The sequence below is a fragment of the Phacochoerus africanus genome, chromosome 1 (assembly GCF_016906955.1).
Source record: "Phacochoerus africanus isolate WHEZ1 chromosome 1, ROS_Pafr_v1, whole genome shotgun sequence".
Lineage (NCBI taxonomy): Eukaryota > Metazoa > Chordata > Mammalia > Artiodactyla > Suidae > Phacochoerus > Phacochoerus africanus.
In genome coordinates, this window is record NC_062544.1 from 34479983 (window position 1) to 34505951 (window position 25969).

Genomic DNA, 25969 nt, shown 5'->3' on the forward strand with positions numbered 1-25969 from the left:
GTTGTTATGTACAGGACAGGGAGGATCATGTTACATTTCTAAAATGTGAAAATTAATTCCAAACACACCAGGTTCAATAGTTTCACGTAAGGTATTAAGGACCTGTGCTTGCATGGGAAGGACACAAGCAACTTCAGGGGGTGGTTCCCTCTGTGGAGGAAGGGAAGAGAAAGAGACTGGGTGGGAGGGGATTTAGTTATATTTAATATTTTATGTATTTACGTATTTATGTATTTATTTTCTTTTTAGGGCTGCACTTTCATCATACGGAAGTTCCTAGGCTAGGGGTCCAATCGGAGCTGCAGCAGCCAGCCTACGTCACAGCCACAGCAACACCAGATCTGAACCTTGTCTGCAACCTACACCACAGCTCCCAGCAACGCCGGATCCTTAACCCACTGATCGGAGCCAGGGATCGAACCCGCATCCTCAGGGATACTAGCCTGGTTTGTTACCACTGAGCCACAATGGGAACTCCATAATATTTTTTAAAGGTTTTTTTTTTTTTTTTAAGTGGGAGCAAATGTAATAAAACTGTTAATATGTGCTAACTCTAAGCGGAAAATTGTGTGGTTATACCATGTATTTAGCCATATAACTGAACTCTTTAGGGAATGCGCCCTGGGGTCACTGATGGGGATATGTTAAAATGAATGATGGGGTGGGATAAGTGTTATAATTCTAACAGTGTTAGAGAAATGAGAGGTAAAGGGCTTCTCTGGGGAGAAAGCGTCTTCATCTCAGTTGGAACCAGCACAGTGTAACAGGGAATAGGGTGACGCCAAACCCAAGGCAGCCAGGATGAGTCTGTGGAACTGGGAACAAGTGTGGGCTCTCACAATGGCCCAGGGATTCAAAAGGTACCATATAGGGCCCCCAATGTTCAGGGGTCCGCCACAGCAGAAATCACGGACCCAGAGGAGAACTGGCCAGGACCACAATTGTGGGCTTGTCCTCAGCACCTCATATGTTTACAGAGAAGATATTTCCGCTGGTCAATGCATCCTCGAAACAGAACTTTTGCAGTGTTTCAAGAATTAGTTTGGGAGCTTCCCAATAAATTGAGTCCCACGACTTTATATTTCTAGCATGTTCTCTAAGTGCAGTTGGTGCCAGGAAATCTGCCAGGTAATCACCCAACCTGTTTGTAGGTCTTCTGACTACATCATAAATCAAATCCACTTTCAAAGAATGAAGATTAAAAAAAAAACAAAACTGTGCTTCTACTTCTTAAGGCAATTAGAAGAGTTCTCTGAAAGAAAATGCTTCGAGTGATGATGTCATTCAAATAAGCAGTTAGTCTCTCAAGACAACCATTTTGCAAAGGACAGAATTCATATGCATGCATAATTTTCCACTTTTTATTTATTAAAAGTTATTTTATAGTCACCCTTTATATTTATAGGTACTTACATTCTTATCTCCATTCTTTCCCTCAGCAGAAAGTAATTTACCTGGTAAGAAATATATGGGACATCTTCCTAGTGCTGTGCTTTCATATTACTTATTTTAAAATTAAAAAGAAAATTTTTGACCAGAATTTATCTTGGAAAAGTTCCATAAATTAATTTTAACTATGAAATTTAAAGTTAAGAGAAGCTGCAATACTAAATATTCTTTGGAAGGACTGATTAACTTCATATGACTAAATCTTTCCAATTTCAGAATAGAGCATTTTAACAGTTGCCAGTTTTGTAGTTTCCATAATACCCAAAAGATAAAGATGTGTTTATATTTCAGCATTAGTGACTCTGGAATCCAGCTAACGACAATTATCTGTAAAACTTAAGCTGTATTTTCAAAGCGTTTCTAATTTTACTTGTATATATTTTGTATGTTTATTTAAAAAATAACTAAAATGCATTTCTAATTAGCTAAATCACAATTGGTTAACCCAAAAAGTCAGAATCTAAGAGTGATTTAGGTTAGGTTCAGAAAGGAAGAAAATGCAAGTCTTAGGCAGTTTTTGTCCTATTATTTGAAAGGCAAGAACACAAAGAGACTGAGGGAAATGAGAAGTAGCATTTCAAAATTTCAATTATCATTTTTATCAATGACCAAGAGGGAGAAAAGATAGCTGAGCGTCTATGCAACAGCACCTACCTACACTCCACAAATCTAACAGTTCCTTATGTCTTTTGGTAAAAAAGAGTAATTTTGAGAGTTAAAGTTTCATTTTGAAGGGAAGAAGAGGAATATGAGATCAACAGTTACATGATACCACCTTCTTCGATAAAAGAAACACCGAAGAGAAAAGCTGTTAGAAACACAGAATATGTGTGTCTGTCTCAGGAAGCTCCTTCTTTAGGCTCACATGCAAATCAGGGATAGCATTGTTTCCATTATGACAGATGGCCTGGTCAGGTTTATTAGTTATCAGCTTTGTTTTAAGAAATACCCTGTAAATTCCTTAAAAAAAAAAAAAAAAAAAAAAAAAAGCCAAGTGCCCAGAGCCTACAGTACCTACTGTATTCTAATTGTTAAAACAAGGTGGTTGGAAAACAGTCTCCCAGTTCATTCTCTGTGCCTCAGTTTTGATCCATAAAATGATGAAAACAATGGCAACTACATCATAAAGTATGCAGCTACAACTGAACAAGCCAATGCATCATGAGTGGTGAGGCTAGTATCTAGCACATGATATTCACAAAAACGTATTTTCTAAAGTAATTTATACCAAATGGGATCCAATTCTACACAGCTTACCCTTGCGTTATAGACTCATTTTTTTGTTTGTTTGTTTTTGTTTTTCTGGGGCCACACCTGCAGCATAGGGACGTTCCCAGGCTAGGGCTCGAATCTGAGCTGCAGCTGCCGGCCTACACCACAGCCAAAGCAACGTGGGATCTGAGCTGCATCTGTGACTTACACCACAACTCATAGCAACATCAGATCCTTAACCTACTGAGGGAGGCCAGGGATCAAACCCAGTCCTCATGGATACTAGTCAGGTTTGTTACCACTGAGCCACAATGGGAACTCCTTCGATTCACTTTTTAAAATAATGTCTACCTTGCTAGTTAGAGGTGGAAAGAAGAAAGACCCTCTACTCTCCCCTGTTTTTCTTGCAAAAGAGGAATTTCTGTATCCAAACTACAATGAAATCTGACTGAAGAGGAAAGCAAGGTGATACAGTTAAAATAACAAGAATCTGGAGTCAAGGAACATGACACAAATGCGGGGCCTGGGGAGTTCCCGTCGTGGCGCAGTGGTTAATGAATCCGACTGGGAACCATGAGGTTGCGGGTTCAGTCCCTGGCCTTGCTCAGTGGGTTAAGGATCCGGCGTTGCCCTGAGCTGTGGTGTAGGTCAAAGACGCAGCTCGGATCCTGTGTTGCTGTGGCTCTGGCGTAGGCTGGCAGCTACAGCTCCGATTCGACCCCTAGCCTGGGAAGCTCCATATGCCACGGGAGCGGACCAAAGAAATAGCAAAAACACACACACACAGAAAAAAAAAAAAAAAAAATGGGGCCTGGGGAGGATTAAGTGAAAGTTTGTATGCAAAAGCCATAGACCAAAGGGCCAACTACTCTGTTTACTGATAGTTGGATTCTAATTGGAGATGCCCATGAGTCTAGGGAAGAACGTCACGTAAAAGCTAAGTAATTACTCTTTTTTTGCTTTTTAGTCAATCAGTTTTAGCATTCATTTTCACACCATGGCTGCCCACACTTTCAACATCTAAACTCCTTTTTTTTAAGGAGTTTTAAGCATCCTTTCCTGATGTGAGGCTGAGGTGCCACTGAAACTATTCAAGGTTGTCAGGTTGTTTCGAAAAAATGATATAAATGGACAATAAACTCACAAACCACAACAAAATGGAATAATGAATAGAAAAATAAATTAATCCTCCTCAATAAAATACTCTAAGGAGATGGTAAAAAACAATCCAGCTGATTTTAACAATTCACTTTTTTGCTCTAGAAAACACATATTATATTGCATCTGGAATTCTGGAAACATAATATAAGGCGTGCGTGATCTCAGTTAAAGTTTATCAATTTAATTGCAGTTTCTTTTCAATTCAAGTATTCTTAAGTGCTGAACCTATATGCTTAGCACAGTCCTGGAGTTTATGGGAAAAATAAAAAATAGATACTCCTTTGCAACAAATCACAGATTTTGCTGTTGTTATTACTGTTGTTTGTCTTTTCTAGGGCCTCTTCTCGCGGCATATGGAGGTTCCCAGGCTAGGGGTCCAATCGGAGCCGTAGCCGCCAGCCTACGCCAGAGCCACAGCAACACAGGATCCGAGCCGCGTCTTTGACCTACACCACAGCTCACGGCAACGCCGGATCCTTAACCCACTGAGCAAGGCCAGGGATTGAACCCGCAACCTCATGGCTCGTAGTCGATTCGTTAACCACTGTGCCACGACGGGAACTCTATTAATCATAGATTTTGACAAAATGGACATGGAAATGACTCCAAAGGGGCTCTAGAATCATCAGATCCACATCCTGGCTGGTGCAAGAGCATTCAGAATAGCCCAATAGGTATTTGTTGAACATGTACAATGTACTAGGCTCCTTCTAAATGAGCATCAGCTTCTAAAGCTCTGAAGACACAGATGTTCTCCAACAACACCAAATTAAACTGAGACAGCATATATATCTCTAACCCAATGATTCATTCCCAGTAACTGTGAGGGCCCCTGTTGAAATGTTGTGGTTTGCCGTAAGGGTATCTATCCTTCTTCCTCTACCCTATTTTCATGGTGTCTTCTTGTCTCTTTATTTATCTTAATTTGCAACTAAGTTCTTTTCATCTCTCCTTAACAGAAAGTTCTTATCCAGAAGGCACAAATTTAAGGCTTGCCATTTTTTTTCCTTTGAAGGAGAAAAAACAAAAAACAAAACTCTGCATCTAAGCCACACAAGAAAAAAAGACCCACGCCATCGAAGTTTAATGACATCTTCAGTACTAATATCACTGATGTGGAACCAAAGCAATAAAACCAGATTGTGTTCCCCCACCCCCCTGTACACCAAATGGTTTTCAAACGCAACACCCCATCTCCTCCCAACTGGTGATTCTGGGACCTACTCAATTTGTGCACCATAGTATAAAAGCTTGCAGCAAAGACTACGTCCTCTTTATGTTTGTCAGCTCATCATTTGATGTGGAACCTATTTCAAGGGGGCAGGCATGCAGAATTTATCTTCTTAAGACTAGAAAACACCCAGAGAAAGCACTGCCTGCGTAAGAGCACTGAGGTTGTGAGAGAGACGAAAAGTCAGGCACTTACAGAGACCGTGGAGCTGGGCGTGTTTGTCCCATAACCAGAGGAGGGGAGCGAAGCCAAGGACCAGCGGCGTCCATCAGTCCTGCTGAGAAAGTGAGATTAGTTTAGGCCAACACTGGAGTCCTGTTACATGGGAACCCGAGGGAAACTGAGTATTTTTAGTAGAACAAGTGACACCAACACAGTCAATGAGGATGTGGAAATGTTCAGCAAGGGCCAGAATAAACAAACATTATACAGCAGGTTGACTTTTATTTAAACTGAATCAATACACCCAAACAAGTAGAAAGTGAATGGGTTGATCCATATTATTGATCTCTCACTAATACCCTTTGACAAAATGAATACCAGGGATAATTACATCGGTCAGACTCAGCAGATCCAGACGAATAAAAACAGAAAGGGGGGAGGAAAAACCCTCTTATCTGGAAACTGATAACCCGGGCCATGCTCTTTGGAAGGGCCTGAATTCCCGCATGGTTCAGGAGCCTGTGGGGATTCCCACTGCATCTTAATAACTTTCCACTTTATTATTTTCAAGGGAACAGTGCTACTCATCACACCTAGCGAAGAAGGGATCAGGGGGCTCACGGCCGGCTCAAGCCTTCAGTGGTAAATAACTTTGGCACTAAGAAAGTGACTGACCCTGCGCTTAGAATCTCTTAAGAGCTATTACCTTCTGACATGACCTGGCTTTATAAAGTGTGCCAGCCAACGTCTCTTGCAAAGCTGATGAGTACGCAGCCCAGCTCTGGCCAGTGATGGAGGTGAAAATGGAAATTCTCTACTAGTGATAGAATCTAATGTAAAGAGATGAGTTAACCTGCCCCAGTCATAGAGGCAAATCTGTCAGGAGTCTTAGCAGAGCGTGTTTCTTTTCTTTTTTCTTTTTTTTTATCATCTCTAAACAGTAACAGGATGGATAGCTTCTGAGTTAAACTCTGTTTATGAATGAGGGTCATTACAAGGGTTTCAGAAGAGTTGTTGAAGAAATAAAGGCAACACTGTTGCTAAGGCAAGGGGATACCAGAAAGTCGATGTTCTGAAGTCTCGGGCATTCCAGAACCATTATTTCATTAGCAACTTTGAGTAGCACTATGCCTTCAAATCCAGGTAACGCTGTGAAACAAACTCACGTCTGCCACAGGGAAAAGAGGAAAAACTCACTTTTATAAAGCACTAGACTGTATTCTTAGGTGGAGCATCATAGGAAGACTTACAAAAAGAGAGAGATAAGAGTGGACCAAATTTCCCAAACACAAGCACATTAACTGGAAGTCAAGGAATTAATTAGAATTCGACATCAATTTGAGAAATGTCAGAATTAGATGTTTATGTAAAAAAACTGACATTTTAGCTAATTAAATTACAGTCAAGGGAGAATACAATCATAGGCCACCATGAATACTGCCTCCTATAAATGCAAATGGTCCACAAAGACAAAATGGGGAAACGTAGGGGAACAAATCACAAAGGTACATCAAAAAAAGAGTTAAGATTTTATCAAAATTTACCTGTCATTTCTGTGACCATGATTGGAGTACAACTGAATTGGGTATGTTTTTGTTTTGTTTTGTTTCAAAAGAAGTAAAATATTTGTAAATATGCCAGATAAAAGTCACATATTCTTTAAAAATAATGTTCAACAATTGAAAATGTTAAAAGACTGAAGAAGAAAATAATTCTAAGCACATGCTCATAGAAACATCTGGCCATCAATTAAATGGACATGGGTGGTCCTATTTTATTCAGCTAGTTATTAAAGACTTAAGAACCCGTGCCTGTGCTTTCTATTTGAAACACCTCTGATTTTTAAAAGTAAGAAAAGAATATGATTTTCAAAGAATTATTCAGTCCATTTAATAGCAATTATCAGAAACTAGTCTCTAGAGAGAGTGAGGGACACAATTTCCCCCACCATGATTTGGCTTTGTGAGTCATTAATTCTCCTTTCCCTCAGGTATCAATGAACATATTTCAGATGAATGAACAACTCCAAGAGGAGACATGTTCTTATTAGTTCTGAAGCATAAATTACATTTGCTTACTCTGGAAAACACACAACTAGAAAGATGTTTAAACAAGAATGTGCTCAGGACTCTGTGAAGCCATGAAACAGAAATAATTTATGTCTCATAAAGTTCCCTAAGTTGTCGTGTCTATTTACTCAAATGGAGCTCAAAGGACCACTGCATTTTCATTACCATGACAACCGCACATCTCAAGTTCCTATATATGCCATACACAGTACTTAACAGAGAACATGCCCTTTTTGGAAGAAAGCTATCACCCAAGTACAATTTGGATCCTACTGATAATGTTCTCTTTTCTTTGCTACCAGTAAAATGTTGCCTGAAAACAAGACTACACTCTTGCCAAAGCAACAAGGTTTTTTGAAAAGAGTGTTTTCTTTGTGGGTGGAAATCTCAAAGTTACACTAAATGAAAAAGGAAGAAGGGAAAAACATCTGATGGGAACACAGGATGCAAAGAGGCTGGCAAAAAAAAAAAAAAGCAAACCCACATCATTTCAATACTAATCACAAAAAGTTAGATTAATACGGTACAATAAAGGAAGAATGAAAAGTCCCAACATCAACCTGGCTATTATAACTGTATGAGGAGGAAGCAGATTTCTTTATTTGTTTAGTTGTTATAGTCATCTGGTGTGATGCACTTTATGGTCTAGTTGATATGGGAACAAGATGAACTATGCCAGTACAACGTAACCAGAGTAACACTGCCCACCTGCACTCAACAAGCATCTCATGACCTGAACCCAGCAGACAAGTCTGTTCCAGTAATTTGCTTGTGCAAACATATTCTGAGATTTATCCTGATAAATAACAACCAGGCAGCTAGGAGACATCCACAGCCTTTATTCAGAGCTCTCTCTCTATTTCTAATGAAAGCGAAAGCTTATGATACGTAAACCTTTACAACTTCTGGGGAAGGCAGAATGACATCATTACCTGTGTTTTACTACCAAGGAATAAAACATTAACTCCACCATCAGAGGCATTGTAAACCAGTACCACAGTTATTAGCAAAATAAAGATGTTTCCTTGCTCCAGACAAAATCTACCCCACTAGGATGCTCATTGGTATTCTTTTAATTCAATACTAAAAAAATTAACCTGCTAATTTTATTCTCAAAATGTATAATATGAAAAGCTAGTGTGTGTTGTCCCATTTCTCAGTCTGAAATTTGGCTGATCCATTACAGGGTTTGTCTACTGGGGGAAAACTGGAAAATGTTGTTAAGTAAGAGCAGAAAAGATGAGTAAGTTGGATCTTTATCCCTTCACTTGAGAATAATTTTTAAAACAGGGCAACCTCTCCCTTCGGTTGGGCTCAATATACAAAATGGTAAAACGGAGGGCTCTCAAAATGGTATTACTTCCTAAGGGCTCAGAAATGCATGCCACATGGTAGAAAAGGAGACCCATGAGTGAAATTTCCATATTTCTTGAATGAAAAATCAACTTTAAAATGGAAAAGATGCCAGATGTTAAGTAAAAACAGGCCAATTTAAGTTTTCACAGCAAACACAAGGTTCTGTTTACTTGAGCAGAAGTTGAAAAAGACAATCACTCATGTCCTAATCTAAATTAATACTTTTTGAAGAGTGTGGAGGGAGTTCCATCTGGAAATTCCTGCAAAATGAACCAGAGGTCTCCTGTGATAATCTTCTGTTATGGTTTATAGTTTATTTGTCCAAAAATTAGCATGCCTAGGGGTTTATGTAATTTTTTTTTTATAGTAGAGAAACCAGATTCATCTGTCCTCCAGTCAGTCACTTAATTATTAGATTCCCCTCATTTTTAAAAATCAGGCAGGATTATAAGACTATGATTTCTGTCACATTTAAGTGCAGGCCGAAACAAGTTTTTCATTTTCTTATTATGTAAAAGTAATTAAATGCATTCCCTCTTTTAAAAAGAAATCTATTTTAAAGACTATGATGTGTTGGTATTTATCATCTTTTATAATATTTCCTTTTTCACTTAGAATAGTAGTGCCGTCATGAATTAGTATTCATTGGGCAAACAAACCCAGGCTTTGTGGGACCAGTTGTCACATTTTCTTTATCGTGCTTAAATGAGGACTAAAAGAATCAAAGGGGGAAGTGGGGAAAAACAGGGCGTGGGCCTGAGGAAGTTCCTTGGAGATCAATCTTAATTACCCTTGTGTCCTCGCTACGGTGGAAGCCTGGTGTAGAGAGGCCTTTACCATATGGTGGGCAATGCGTGATGTTTCCAAGAGGATCTTAATTATAGAGAACTCTGAAAACGCTGCAGACAGATCCCTTTCTCTGGATTTAGTGATATAAAATGCATGAACATGCTGACAAATGGCAGTGAAGACACCGCAGGTTTTGCCTGTTAGTAACATGTGTTAAATCTATTTTTTTTAAACGTACCTATGTGTCTTAATTAAATGCTACTTTAACTCACTTCAAAGTCTGATGAGGTCTCTGGGAAAGATTTCATAAATATCTAGGACATTAAGACCATCAAATGAATTCATCCTAAGCATTCAGAAACCTGGCTGAAGGGGCAACGCTGTTTTCTGTGTTTTTCCCGGGTAGACGAGGGTAGGTATACGCATATGGGTGTGGGGGAGGGGTGACGGAATCCAGCAGGTGACAGGGTAAAGTACACGGATGCCGCACACAGAACACAGAAAAGGTGGCTGTGTGGACTCCTCTGGCTTGGAGAAATCACAGTAGCGGGTCCAGAACTGAAAAGACTTGATCGATATTAGATCATATGCCCACTATCGTCTGAGCAATTAATACTTTCTCATGATTCATGGACCAAAGTATGAGGCCTATATCTTTGATATGTGGTGTCCAATTCTAACTACGATAGGAAGAGAAAACATGAAACATCCCCATGGCTTTGTCTCAGGGAGGTCACTAAATTGCTAACTTGATGTACTCAGGTAAAGGGGCACCTTAGAATTTATACCTATTGATCCCAAGAAAGGACATTTTTACTTTAAAAAAGTATTTCAACAACAAAAGTGATTGTACCAGGACACATAGATGAATCAAGTCCTCAGAATATAAACTCAGATAATTCAGTAAAAATCTGTTGAGCATGAAAAGCATGTACAAGATACACTAGGGATGGGAGAAAAGAAGGAAATGGTCCTTTCTTGACCTCAGGGGGAGCCCACCAACTAGGGAAGGACCAAGAGAGGTACACAGAACATGAAACAGAAATCCTTATTAGGACTGATAAAGCAGGAATGTTTAAAACAAAGTTCTGCAGTGGCCTGAGGCATCTTTGGCCCAGGGAGCTTCAGAGAGGCACCAGAGGATAAGAATCAGGACCCTGCAAGGTAGAGGATAGGCATGTATGGGGAAGTAGAGGGAGTCGGGGAGGGGGTCAGTGAGGGGAGTGGAGGGAGTGTGGTCGGGGGACGGGATTCTCTATATAACACTTTATTATTCTACTCCACAAGAAATCCTTACCTCCGTGCAAATGAAAAATGGGCAGAGGCACTGGGGGAGAAATTCCTTGGACTATCTTGAGGGCTATTTCCTGGAGAGAGAGAGAGAGAGAGAAAAGAAAACAATTCACATCATGATTCTGTTTCTGCATCATTATGTACATCCAGAACCTTCTCTTTACTAAGTTTCCGTATACTTTCATAAATTGGCCATCCCCTCAAAAAAGGTTTTGATGTACATGGAGCAGAGACACGGGGTCAGCTTGAGTTCCAGCATGGCTTTCCAAGTGTGGAATATATGAATAAACAAATCTGTCTCACCAACCAGCAGTCTTCTACATGTTTAATAATCTAAACACTTTGGTCCTACAGAATAATGAAGATACAAACATCCTGGTTCCTACTCTTCCAGATGTTAACATTTCCCACAGCAGAATGGATGGGGAAGTATAGGCTTCCTTTGGGAGTATGGTGCTCTCTATTTTAGGGAGGCAGCCTTACTAGTTCTTATTTACAGAAACTGAATAAAAGTCTGAGCTCTCAATCTTCCAAAGGAATTTTTTTTTTGTCTTTTTAGGGCTACACCTGCAGAAGCTCCCAGGATGGGGTCAAATCTGGGCAGCAGCTGCCAGCCTACACCACAGCCATAGCCATGTCAGATCTGAGCCGCATCTGCAAACTACACCACAGCTCAGGGCAATGCTGGATCCTTAACCCACTATGTGGGGCCAGGGATGGAACCACATCCTCATGGACACTAGTTGGTTTCGTTACCACTGAGCCACAATGGGAACTCCCCATGGTACATATTTTTACAGGCAGAAATGTCAGACCTATTCCTAAAACACTCGGGAGGACCCAGCAGTTCAGACCAATTCCTTGAAGCCCCAGCTTTGCCTCAGCATGGCCCAGACCCAGTAGGACTAGTCCTTATCAATATTTTCTTCACTAGACCCTCTGTTCCTAAGCAGCTGGGCAGTGACTGGCCAGGAGCCTTCAAAAGCTGTGTGTGCACCCCACCCTGAAAAAATGAGTTCCCGTTGTGGTGCAGCGGAAATAAATCTGACTAGTGTCCATGAAGATGATGAAGATGCAGGTTCGATTCCTGGCCCTACTCAGTGGGTTGGGGAACCCCCGTTGCTGTGGCTGTAGTGTAGGCCAGCAGCTGCAGCTCCGATTCGACCCCTAGCCTGGGAACTTCCATGCGCTGTGGATGTGTCCCTAAAAAAACAATCAATCATTCAATCAATCAATCAATCAATAAAAGCCATGGCCCCACTGAGGCTGGCAGAGGGTGTCCTCCCCAAAATCCCCTGAGGCAGGTGGAGCATGAGTTGGTCCCTGTAGGCCAGGAGCTCCTGGGGGACATCAGAACGCACAACCTGCTGCTGGTCAATGAGAAAGCGTGGTGGGCAGCGGGCGAGGGGCGGTTCAGGAACTCCAGATCACCCTGCTTCCCTCTGCACATTTAATGAGGTTGGCAGAATTGCCTGAGGACTGGATGGGACTGTAGCCAGTGTAAGTAAGGAGGTCAGGAAAGGATGCAAACCAGTCCTGTGTGTTCTTAAACACAGAAATCAGAAAGACACGTTTGATCCTTAACAGCAAGCCAGTTGCCATATTACTGATTTCACCGGAAATGACTGTAATTAGGTGTGAGGAATAAGAGATAGCACCCTCCAGTCAGCACCGAGCTATAAAGGTAAACAATTTATGACCGGTGTGCAGAAAGAATAGACCAACGCGTTAATGTGGATAATTTCCCTGTTACCTTGAGGACTTTCTGGACGGGCTACACCTCTACTGCAATTTTTCAATTAACTTAAAGTTGCAGATTTTATAGTGATGTCTCCAACAGATGCCATTAAGTTTATGACAGACAGCACAATTAAATCCATTTAACTGGGAAGCGCTGAAAAGCCCATTTCTTTATGGAAAGAGAATCAAGAAGCATCTTCCCCCTGCTGCAATGAAATTTATCATGCCTTTGCATCTGTTGTTCCTTGGGCCTCTGGAGAAATGGATTCTGCTTTTACCATCCAGTAATCCAGGACTCTTTTTGTCCATTTATCTACACAGCTAAAATTAAGTTCTTTCAACTTCTCTCAACCGTCTCCATCCCCACTCTGCCCCCATTTAGCTTGTGCACCACTCTTCATCTTCCTTAAAAGGCTGTGATAATTTCAGGATGGCTAGAAATCTTGTTACCTAAAAGGAAACAAATTAAATGCCAGAAATCTCTGTGATGACTTTGTTTTTTATTTGGAAAAAAATGTTCACTTTGCTCACATCCCATATAGAACAAACTATCAGTGAATTATGAAGAGAAACAAAACAATTAATTGCTTGAAGCCAAAGCATTTTGAGAACAATCCCTGCTACTCTATTCACTGAGAATAAATAATAGGGCCAATGAAACTTGGCACCAAATTCTTAGCCCTGTGTTCTTTGTAAAGAGAACACTATATCTGGAGATTACATGAGATCAACTAGAACTAGAAGGAGCTTATTAAAAATTTTTAAGAATATGAAGGAGGGAGAAACAAGGACTTATCTTAAACCTCTTTTCACTTTTAGAGATTTTAAGGAATGGTCCCCCAGGAAGCCTTGTAACATAATACATGGCAACCCATCGCTCTGAGGATGAATGAGCAGAGATAGTAAGGTAGGTTAATTTAATTCTGCTCTTTAAAACACACACACACAAACCAAATCTTCAGGTTTTTGACTTCCTAATCCATGATGTCTTTTCAGGCTCATGCATGGAAAACATCCCTCAACTTCAAAACCCTAGAGCCATGTGTAGTATCTTACTAATCACAGTTCTTTCTTCTTCTTTCAGGTCAGGGTGAAAAGCTAGTCAAAACGCAAATACATCCACCCCACGTTATGACAAAGGCTCTTAAATGCGGGGGGCAGGGATGGATATTAGAGAAAATGAGGGTGGCATGAACTTGAATACCTGATAACTCCTTAAGAACTAGGGATGATAGCTTAATTTGAGGGCAGTTCAGCAGCTTTAGAAAAAGGAGGGAGTGGAAGGACTTCGGGAAAGGGACCAAATCAATCCAAATCCAATAGCGTCACGCGGTAGAGACAGGCTCTCTAGAAGCAGGGTATTCAGACTGGTAAAGCCAAGTGAGTTGTGAACTACGTATATTGGTACTTCCTAGTGGAAGGTCTTAAGAGGTGTTTGGATATAACAGAGATACTAGAGATTTTAACCTGGCATGAATGTGCTGAGAGGGCAGAGGAGGCCCAGAGGAGGAGGTACTAGATTAGGATATGGAAATCCAATAGGAAACTTCATGAGCAAACCAAGTGTAATTGGTAATGGATTAGAAATAAGTGGTGAAAATGATGGCAAACTAAAAGCGACTGATGCTTCTAATATGAGTACATTGGGAGAAGACTACCCCATTAATAAGGAAATTTTAGAGAGGAGTGGGGTAGTAGTAAAATAGCAGAGGAAAAGGGTAGATGAGTAATCTAGAGATTGCTGTGTCATTTGCTACAGAAAATTCCTCAATTTTCCTTAGGGAGAAATTACAAGATTAGCAGTTTAGGTAGGCAGAAGTCAATCTTTGAGGTCATTGTTCTTAATTTGAAATACAAATTGATCTCTGTGTTGTCTCTAAAGACTTGTGGGACACTATTTTGTTAAACAAAACAACACTAATTTATAAGAGATCAAATTATCAAGCACATCTAAACTCTTAACTTGGAGATGAGGAAGTGACTGCCATGGACATGCACAGCCCTTCCCCAGGATGAGAAAACGAGGCAGATTGAAACCAGAGTCCTAGACTTGACCTTCACCGCTCACAGCACTGCTCTCTGAATTCATCCACCCATCTGCAAAGCAATACCTGAGAGACTCGCAAATGAAAACTGGTGCCAGTTAATTCTCTGCCCATATGTGCAGCACTTGCTTATAACTCAAATCCTGCTGCTCCCAGGGATTTGCTGGCTCTTGCATGTTCAAGTGCTAGGACACTTGATAGACCTCTGCTTCTGATCTGGTCAAGTAAACCTCGGTAGTAGTCAGGCTTTGGTTAGGTAATTAACTCCACGATTCCCAGAGGGAACTAGCAGGGCTAATACACAGGCAGTACATCAAAACAGTACTTTACCTAACAGAGCTACACAGGGTGCCTCATTTTAGAGGCAGTTATTGTTAAGAAAGTGATTTCCAGATTAATTAAATTGTTTGATTGCTTCGTAATTAGGTTGGAGAAGTCCTGTGTCTTCACCACAGAGAAACAAGCTGCAAATCTTTTTAAAAGGCATATGCTATACCCACTATAGATTATTAATGTGCTTTTAATAGCTGTCTATTCACAAAACGATAGTTTCTGGTGGCCTTGATTTTCTATCAGGACTGAGGGAATCCAAGAATTAATGATAATTGCCATTTGAAACTCCTGGTGGCTCAAAGAGTAAGCCCCCACTCGAATCCTTGTTGTCATTACTTGATGATCAACTTAAATGAGTTGTGACATTTTTACACCATAACAATCAGCGCTGTGTTTCTTATCCCTCTGCAGGAGATTCTCAGCAAAGAAGGGACACTGTTTAAACACCTTAAGACCAAACTTCCCAGGACCAAATCTAGGAACCCCTTGCAAGATGAATGCTGGCAGATAAAGGGGGCACTGGAACAGTAGTGCAGGGGCCTCAAGTTGAGTGGACTTTGAAAAAAAACAGTTCAAATTCACCTGAGAAGTTTAAGTCTATGCTCTCAGATCCAGCTGATGCAAGAGGAAACACAGAAACCCTCCTTTCACTTAGCTGTCTCGAAGACTGGCTCCTCTCCAGATATAATTGCAGAATATTAATTAAACCTGGGCAGCTGTTTAGACTCTAAGTGGACAGAGAAAAACCTTGATTGGCCTTCAGTGGCATTCTCTCAGGGTAAGCTGTGAAATGTTCACAGCAGGCCAATAAATAGAAGTAGACTTGTATGCCTGGGTTTTCAAATAAAGACAGAATCATGTACAATAAATCAAGGTTTTCTTAAAATCTGGCCTCTCTGAATTTCTTTTGGTTTTCCCATCCCTGCCGCACTGATCCTTCTAAACCCAGTACTATTATTCACTGTCATCTGCCTGTTTCATTCACTCAAACAATGTTTATTAATCCTCCCATAATAGAGGGGAATGGTATGATTTGATTGACTTTTTTTTCTTTTTGCGGTTTTTTTCAGGGCCACACCCACGGCATATGGAGGTTCCCAGGCTAGGGGTCCAATCAGAGCTATAGCTGCTGGCCTACAGCACAACCACAGCAAAGCCAGATCTGAGCCACGTCTGCAACCTCTACCACTACTCACAGTAATGCTGGATCCTTCAGCCACTGAGAGAGGCCAGGAATGGAACCTGCATCCTCATGGATACTAGTCAGATTTGTTTCCACTGAGCATAACAAGCCCTCTAGCTGTTCTCAGCCAGTGGCCTGTAAGGCAGGCACAAACAGAAACAGGAAGATAGCTAAGGAGGCTACCAGAGTAGCAAGGTGGTTTGGGCAGGATAAGAGTAGATCTCAGAGATGTTCTAGTGGTAGAGCCAACAGATTTACTGGAAAATTTGGACTAAGTAGAAAGATAGGGAAAGAAAGGAAACAAGGATGACTCTTGGATTTTAGGACTCATCAAGTGGGTAGATGGTGGCTTTAACTGAGATGGAGAAGCCTGAGGGAGGATAGGGTTTGGAAGTATAAGGAATTTACAATAACCACGACATGGAAGCAACCCAAGATGTGACGCGTGTGTGTGTGTGTGTGTGTGTGTGTGTGTGTGTGTGTGTGTGTGTGTGTGTGTGTAATATTACTCATAAAATATTACTCAGAAAAAAGAATGAAATACTGCCATTTGCAACAACATGGATGGACCTGAAGTGTATTGAGCTTAGTGAAAAAAGACAGAGAAAGGCAAATACTATATGATATCACTTCTATGTGGAATCTAAAAAGTTATACAAATGAGTTTCCATACAAAACAGAAATAGACTCATAGATGCAGAAAACAAACTTACAGTTACCAGAGAGGAGAGGGACACATTAAGGGTATGGAATTAACAGATACCAACTACTTACATAAAATAGATAAGCAACAAGGATTTATTGTATAGCACAGAAAATTATACCCAATATCTTATCATAACCTATAATGGAAAATAATCTGCAAAAACAAACAAAAATCACGATGCTGTATACCTGAAACAGTACTGTAAATCAGCTATACTTCAAGTTTTAAAAATGCAAAAAATCCTTGAAAACCTGAGATTTATGCTCTTTTATGTACTAGAGGCACCACTTCAAATAATTTCAAATACATTAAAATGTACTCAATTACTTACATGTACATCGTACCCAATTACCTGTAAAAATATTACATTTAGTGTGGTTCTTATATGTAGCATTTATACTACTGAAAAAAAAATAAGAATTCTGTTATAGTCTTTTTTTTTTTTTTAATTGTATTGGAGAACAAATAACATTTTTCCAGCTCACAGTATTTGGGGCCTCATAGTAATTCAATAGCCCTGATCTGTTCCAGATAGCCAAACTAGACAACAGTGTAGTTAAAGCTTTGCAGAGAAGGACAATTCTATAGGCTAACTGCTGAAGTTTGGGTCATGAAAATTTCAATAATTCTATGTCCTGTCACCATAGGTAAAACTGAATGACATGTAATGACACGTATAATGAATTTCATTTCTCTCTTCCTCTTACTAACTTATAGTTCTAAATGCTAGTGAGGGGTAAATTGGTTATGCCTGTAGAAACACAAACAATGAATTGTGAATTCTCAGTGTCTACCTAGTTCCTGTTATACAGTAACATACAGAAATATATTGTTTTTTTCCTAATTTGATGATTATGTATTAAATTATTTTGAGTTACCTGCCAGAACAGATCAATTAGGTCAACAGGACCCAAAGAACAAAAAATCGACTGATAGAAGCAGATCTTTACATCACCAACACTAGACTCATCTTGTGAAACCAACTCTGGATACTTAATCATGTGAAAAAGAAATCGTCTTAAACCAAAGCCCTTAAATATATCAAAGTTATCCACTAAAAACAAACTCCACAACAACACTACATAGAGAATTTATTGTGTTACAACAGACGCTTAACAGATGGACATGTCCTGCTTTCTGAGGAATGACTGATGAGGTTATAGGGTGGAAAACACGTAGGGAGTGAAAGAGAGTTTCAATAATAGGTCAATTTCTATGTCATGAGACTCGCTCAGATGTGCTCAGATGTCTGTTGTCTCCATTTCATGAAGCCATTCCTCTGGAATTTGTGTAGTGTACGTGAAATGCTGTGGCATTGACACGAATCCCTTGGAGATGGGTTATAATGGGTTCTTGAGAATGTTTTAGCTTTTCATTGACCCTTCCTTATAACTCTGAATTGATGTCACATCTCAAAGTGATCCCGAGTAAAGACCGGTGAATGTCAAGAGTGATGAAGAAAGTTGATTTTTAGTTGTATGTTTTCCTCCCATCTACAGTAATTCATCTTCCCAGCAATGGAGAAGAGATTACTTTTAGCCTGTTTAAAGTTGCTGAGGAGCGTTTGTAAGGTCAAGGAAGGCGAGGTAAGAACATAGCTATGTAACAGACATTCCTAAATTGCATGCAATTTTATGAAATGTAATGCATTCTCATGATCTTAGATACTTAATTAGTCTCTGAATGTGGATAAAAGACTGAGTAAAAGAATATAACCTAAGGTGCGCCTATTTCTTTTTTTCTCCTATCTTACAGGAAGGATTTCAATTCCTTTAACATAATGAGATACAAAGAATTCTCATTTTTACCTAGAAGAGGAGTGGACAATATCAGGAAATTAGTTCCTCTCAAGCTTCACTTGCTAAATAATATCTAGTCAAAGAGGAAGTATTTAAATGAAATGCTGCACAACCCTGTAACTTGCTAAATGCAGTCTAAATGTATCCTCTATTATAAACCTCTTGCTTTCATCTCCCTTTAAAAATATAAACACTAAATTTAAGGTGATCCAATTTAACAAATGGTAAATGTTCCTTTGGCTGCTGATACAAAGGCATTCCATCTGAAAGAAGCCAAATATGTGTTACGTATTTTTTAATAGTTACCTAATTATGTTCAGTGTCTAGCTCCAGAAAGACATCGAGATTTAAAAGAATCAAAGACATTCAATTCTATTGTTTCCTATTAAAATACTATGTAATGTGCCAAGCATCAAGAAAACCAGAATTCTGACTCAGTTCCCATAAACCATATGCTATGAGATCTTGGAAATCCCCTGGTCCTCAGATTCTCCTCTAATCTTTTTCTCTCACTCTCCTCTCCCACGCCCTTAGATCAATAAACAGTTCTCAATCTGGGGTGTCAAAGAGAATGACTTGAGAAGCTTTAAAAATGCTGATACCCAGGCCCAAGTGTACCCCTTTAAAGTGGAGTGATTCTAGGACTCTGCCAGGGCTGAGAACAACCATGGCCTGAGAATTTCCTTGTACCGTGTAAATCAAACCCCAGACATCACTAGCTATTCACAGGCTCAACCAGGAAGGCTTAGATTTTTTTTTCACTCCCCATTTCCGTCTATAACTCAACTTCCCCTCCCTTCTTGTCTCAGCTACACAAACTCCACGTCCCTTTTGTACATTCACTTCACTCTGACTTCCAGGCAATCTTGAAACAGGGCTAAGACTGGAAAGTCCTTCCCTGTCAGCCTCAGCAAACAGCATCTTACCAAGTCAACACTCCAGCAATCCTACCTGCCCACAGGTATCCTCCTAGCTTTATCCAAGTCCCACTGATACTCTCCTCAAAACTCCATTATTTCCAGAATTTCTCCTGTCCTCTGAAACAGGAACACCCCTGGCCCCTGCCAAGCTAAGCTGTGTATCATTACTATGTTCCTAGGTTAAGATTAAAAGTCTGTATAAGGAAGTCATAGAGAAGAAAACTCTCATTAACCATAACCTTGTTTATACTTTTACTATCAACTTTAATCATTTGATTGCTCAAAGTTGAAATACCAGCTATTATCACAGCTGCTATCTAACAGTATATGAATGAAGTATTTGCCTTAGAATTGTAAATCTCATTCTTCCATTTTTTTTTCATAGGCAGAGTGCCTAATATTTGGTCTGAAAAATATTAGAACATGAAAAATTATGAGAAAGGTTAAAATCTAGGCATGGGTGGTGCTCAATTTAATCAGTGATTATCAGAAGCAAAACTAAAATCATTCTAATTAATTCTCCTTGCAGAAAGCATGATTTTCTCTTATCCGTGATAAGAATGTGTCTGTTCAGGACCTTACTCTATTTATAGTCTATACATGATATTTTTAGCATACAATCCTAAGCAACTGATGGGGTTAGTAAGGGGAGGATATTTCAAACCAAAGCAACCCTGAGATTCTGCAGTCACAAACAGCAACTTTCAGAAAATCACCACCTTAAGGAGGAACAGTTGTTAATTACAATGTGTTGAGCCCTTCAGGTATGTTAGGGTGTATTGAGGGAGGGAAAAAAGTTGTGATTACTCTCTCAAAATGCACAATAGGTTCTTTAAGGTCCTCAGAATGAAATATTAGGTACATAACAGATACATGCATTGACATATTAAATAATTCGATAAATATTTATCTTACCAAATATAAGGCCTGACACTATAGAACTACTAGAAGAAAACAGAGAAAAAACTCTTTGACATTGGGTTTGGCAATAATTTTTTGGCAATAATTTTTTTATGACACCAAAAGGACAAGCAACGAAAGCAAAAATAAACAAATGGATTACACAGCAGAAGAAACAAGCAGCAAAATGAAAATGCAACCTAATGAATGAGAGAAAATACATGCAAACCACGTCTCTGATAAGAGGTTAATATCCAAAATAAATAATACAACTCAATAAAAAAAATCTGATTTAAAAATGGGCAAATATAATACCACATCCAACAATACATTAAAAGGATTGTACATCATGATCAAGTGGGATTTATCCCAGGGATGCAAGGGTTCTTCAATATCTGCAAATCAATCAGTGTGATATACCACATTAACAAACTGAAGAATAAAAACCATACGATCCTCTCAACAGACGCAGAAAAAGCCTCCGACAAAATCCAACTCCAATTTCTGATAAAAACTCTTCAGAAAGTGGGCATAGATGGATCTTACCTTGACATAATAAAGGCCATACATGACAAACCCACAGCTAACACCACTCTCAATGGTGAAAAGCTGAAAGAATTCCCACTGAGATCAGGAACAAGACAAGGATGTCCACTCTCACCACTACTCTTCAACATAGTTTTGGAAGTCCTAGCCACAGCAATCAGAGAAGTAAAAGTGATAAAAGGAATCCAAATTGGAAAGGAAGAAGTAAAACTATCACTATCTGCAGATGACATGATACTATACTTAGAGAATCTTAAAGACTCTACCAGAAAACTGTTAGAGCCCATCCATGAATTTGGCAAAGTCGCAGGATACAACATTAGTACAAAGAAATCAATGGCATTTCTATATACTAACAATGAAAGATCAGAAAGAGAAATTAGGGAAGCAATCCCGTTTACCATCGCATCCAAAACAATAAAATATCTAGGAGTAAACCTACCCAAAGAGACAAAAGGCCTGGACTCTGAAAACTATAAGACACCGATGAAAGAATTCAAAGATGACACAAATAGATGGAAAGACTAAAACCATGCTCTTGGATTGGAAAAGTCAATATTATCAAAATGACTGTATTACCCAAGGCAATATACAGATTCGATGCATTTCCAATCAACTTACCAAGGACATTTTTCACAGAACTTGAACAAAATATTTTAAAGTTTGTTTGGAAGCACAAAAGATCCAGAATAGCCAAAGGCATCCTGTAAAAGAAAAATGGAGCTGGAGGAATCAGGCTCCCTGGTTTAAGACTATACTACAAAGCTACAGTCATCAAAACTGTATGGTACTGGCACAGACAGAAATATAGATCAGTGGAACAGGATAGAAAGCCCAGAATTAAACCCACGCACCTACAGCCAACTAATCTATGACAAAGGGGGCAAGGATGTACAATGGAGAAAAGACAGCCTGTTCAATAAGTGATGCTGGGAAAACTGGACAGCCACATGGAAAAGAATGAAATTAGATCACTTCCTAGCACCATACACAAAAATAAACTCCAAATGGATTAAAGACCTAGATATATGACTATAAAACTCTTAGAGGAAAATATAGGCCCAAACACTCTGACATAAATGACAGCAACATCTTCTCAGATCCAACTCTTAGAGGAATGACAGTGAAAACAAAAATAAACAAATGGGACCTAATTAAACTTAAAAGTTTCTGTACAGCAAAGGAAACCCTAAACAAAATGGAAAAACAACCCACAGAATGGGAGAAAACCTTTGCAAATGAAGCGACTGACAAGGGATTAATCTCCAAAATTTATCAACAACTTCTGCAGCTCCATACCAAAAAAACAAACAACCCCATTGAAAAATGGGCAGAAGATCTAAACAGACAAGTCTAAGAAGACAAACGGATGGCCAAAAAACACATGGGAAGATGTTCAACATCACTCATTATTAGAGAAATGCAAATCAAAACCACTATGAGGTACCACCTTACACCAGCCAGAATGGCCATCATCAAAATGTCTATAAACAGTAAGTGCTGGAGAGGGTGTGGGGAAAAAGGAACCCTAGTACACTATTGGTGCATTGCAAATTGGTGCAACCACTGTGGAAAACAGTATGGAGGCTCCTCAGAAAACTAAACATAGAATTACCATTTGACCTAGCAATCCCACTCCTGGGCATCTAACCAGAGAAAACCATGGCTCAAAAGACATATGTACTCCGATGTTCATTGCAGCACTATTAGCAATAGCCAAGACATGGAAACAACCTAAATGTCCATTGACAGAGGAGTGGATCAAGAAGATGTGGTACATATACACAGTGGAATATTACTCAGCCATTAAAAGGAATGAAATACTGGCATTTTTAGCAATGTGGATGGACTAGAAAATATCATGCTAAGTTAAGTCAGTCAGACAATGAGACATCAACATCAAATGCTATCATTTACATGTGGAATCTGAAAAAAGGACAGACTGAATTTCTTTGCAGAACAGATATTGACTCACGGATTTTGAAAAACTTATGGTTTCCAACGGAGAAGTTCAGGGGGTGGGGGGGGTGCACTGGGGTTGTGGGATGGAAATCCTATAAAATTGGATTGTGATGATCATTGTACAACTACAAATGTAATAAATTCATTGAGTAATAAAAAAAGATATCTCAATCAAGCTTGGGGGAGAAAAAGAGTGAATATATGCTAGGTACTTTCCTAGACATATTAAGTCAAAGCTAATTGACATTGGTGGCTTCCTTTAAGTGATGTTGGAGGAAATGGAATACTGGCGTTCTGGAGACTGTGTTTAAGTTAGTGTTTGTACCCAGAGAACACTCAATGGGTCAAAAATGGACAGTCACTGTGGGTATGAGGTCAGTGTGAATATAACACAGACCAGTGCATTACCCTGTTGACAGTCAAACAGGAAAGTACTGCCACATTTTCCTCCTTTTCGCCACAATGTGACAGTCCCCTTGGAGCCTTTGGAGGAAGTTAGATGAATCACATCATGCCTGACAATGTTCCCATCCATCAGGCAGGAACTGAATAGGATACTGAGCTTCTGGTGGTATGTATACATAAAGTGAGGAAGCCACAAATTCAGGAGAGAGAGGATGGCTGGACAGAGGCAACCTCTGATCTGAACCTTGAAGGAAAGTTGCAGGTGAAAGGAAAGGAGGCTTCTGAGGGAGAGGAAACTGAAGAGACAAAGGGACAGAGTCCAGAAGTAAATAGCACATTTTTACATGTGTTAATTTGATTACAAAAGAAAATATATAAACACTGTGAAAAAAAAAAACTTCAAATAGTTCAAGGAAGTATAAAATAAAGACTAAAATTCTTTTCTGGCCTCTGACTCTCATTTATTGATTCATTCAAACATTAATATGATCATTATGGGCTAGGCACTGCAGCAAGCTGTGAACCCCAAGCCACCTCCCACCCCTAGTTTTAATCTTGAAATACATGGGTTCATCCAGAAAAACATATAGATGTACACAGAAATATTACATATACTGAAAAATTCTCCAAATAATACCATGCTGTATAAAAGTTTTTATACACACACACACAAAACAGAGATGTGAAGTGTGTGCGTCCACTAATATGCAGAGTCTCTCAACAGTACATACAAGAGTACCACACATTCAACAGTTGGTTGAATCTGTGGATAAGGACTGTGGATACAGAGGAACTTTGAGCCAGGGGAACCTCAAATACAGAGAGCTGACTCTACGTTATACTCAGATTTTCAACTGCACAGGGGGTGGGTATCTCTGTATTGTTCAAGGGTCATTTATATATATATATATATATTCTATGTGTTGTTTTTCATTAATAATCTAGCTACAACTTTCTGTATCCTTTCATCTAAATCTGTCATCTTTAGCATCAAATAAAATTCCACTATGTCTTGTACCATAATTTACTTAAATCTTCTATTAATAGATATTTAGATAGATTTCAGTGTTTTGATTATTCAGTGAGTATCTTCTGAATACTTAAATGATTATATCCAAGAGCTAAATTCCTAGGAGAACTACTACTGGCCCTCACAAGTGAGTTAACTTTCCACTTTGGTGCATATAGCTCATTGTTCTCCAAAGACACTGTTCTAATTTACACTCTACCACTACTGGCGTATGGAACGCCATTTCGCTTCAATCTTGCCAACCCTGAATTTTTTCAGATTTTGGTGGCATCACATTGTTTTGATGAGAATTTCTTTGGGATGAGTAACAATGAGCGTCTTTTAAATGTTAACTGTCCATTTGTTTCTTTTTTTGTACAAACTACCTAGTTCATACTCTACTCCTGAGTTATGTTAGTCTTTTTTTGTGCTTATCTTTTAATGTTGCTTATGGTAACTCTTCTGCAGAGAAATTTTTATTTAGTCAAATGTATCAACCATTTTCCTTTATGGCTTTCAGGTTTTGCATCTTGTTTGGAAATGACTCCCCCACTCCCAAAATACTCTCGAAATGCAATCATATTTTTTTTCTAGCACTTTCATAGTTTTGGTTTGGTTTGGTTTTGGGTTTTTCTTTTTTTCTTTGGCTGCACCCAAGGCATACATAAGTTTCCAGGCCAGAGACTGACCCCGTGTCACAGCACTGACCTGAGCCACAGTAGTGACAATGATGGATCCTTAAGTGCTGGGCCACCAGGAAACTCCATGTTTCTTCTTCTTTTTTTTTTTTTTTTCATTTAAAGCTTTTTCTCTGTATCTACATGGGATTTATTTGACTTAAGAATAAGATAGAACAGTCCAGTTTACTTCTTTTCCAAATAGCTAACCAACTGATTCAAGACCGTTTATTGGCTTTAATAATCTACATTTTTTCTGATGACTTAAGTAAGGCATATTTAAGAAATACCAAGTAATTTGATGCCATAGAGGGGGAATTGCAGGAAACTAGGGCAGGGCGGTGAACCTTGGGGAGCAAAAAGAACGGATCAAGGTCAAACTAGAACAATCTAACAACTTTCGGGAAACATCCTTTAGAGCAGTATCCAGGTGATTCTTCACCCAGGTGGGACTGTGGGGTCCCTATTTTTATCAAGTACTCCAGGTGATTCTTAGGCACACTGAAGTTTCAGACTGGCTTTAGCACAGTTATTCTTAACCTCGACTTCACATTCAAATAGTCTAGGGAACTTACAAAAACCCAACAACCAAGTCATGTTTCAATCCAATTAAATCAGAAAGGGGATGGGGTGTGGGCAGGTGATTGCAAGGTGAACTCAAGTTTGAGAAACATGGCCTTAAGTTCTGCTAAAGAAAGTGAATTTTACAGATTAAGTTGTTCTCTAACCTTACTATGTATTAAAATCCTCCAGGGAGCTTTTAAAAAGATATATATTTATGCCAGGCCAAACATGTGAGGTTTCTGATTTAATTGGTCTGGGACCTGGGTCTTTTCTTTAAGCTCCATGGTTAAGCTCCATGGGTGATTCTGACGTGCAGCAAGGCTTTAGGACCTATAGTGCAGTAATTCTCCAACTGTAGAGTGCCTCGGAATCACCTTGAGGATTTATTAGACCACAGATTGCTGGCTAACACCCTCATACGTTACTTAATTAGTGGGTACAGACTGAAGCCTGAGAGT

The 25969-nt window shown here is 39.4% G+C and overlaps 1 protein-coding gene across 4 annotated transcripts in view; it reads right to left on the bottom strand.

Moving 5' to 3' along the window:
• The window catches only part of MAST4 (microtubule associated serine/threonine kinase family member 4), a 182475-nt gene that overhangs the window by 73365 nt on the left and 83141 nt on the right, over nt 1-25969 (bottom strand). For 2 of the 4 annotated variants that reach the window (XM_047797712.1, XM_047797873.1), the window contains exons 3-4: nt 10727-10796; nt 5249-5327 (exon numbers count right to left, since the gene is read on the bottom strand). In XM_047797712.1, the coding sequence (XP_047653668.1) occupies nt 5249-5327; nt 10727-10796 (149 nt within the window). Of the gene's footprint in view, nt 1-5248; nt 5331-10726; nt 10797-25969 lie in introns of all 4 variants that reach the window. The other 2 variants (XM_047797626.1, XM_047797795.1) reach the window with 1 other exon arrangement.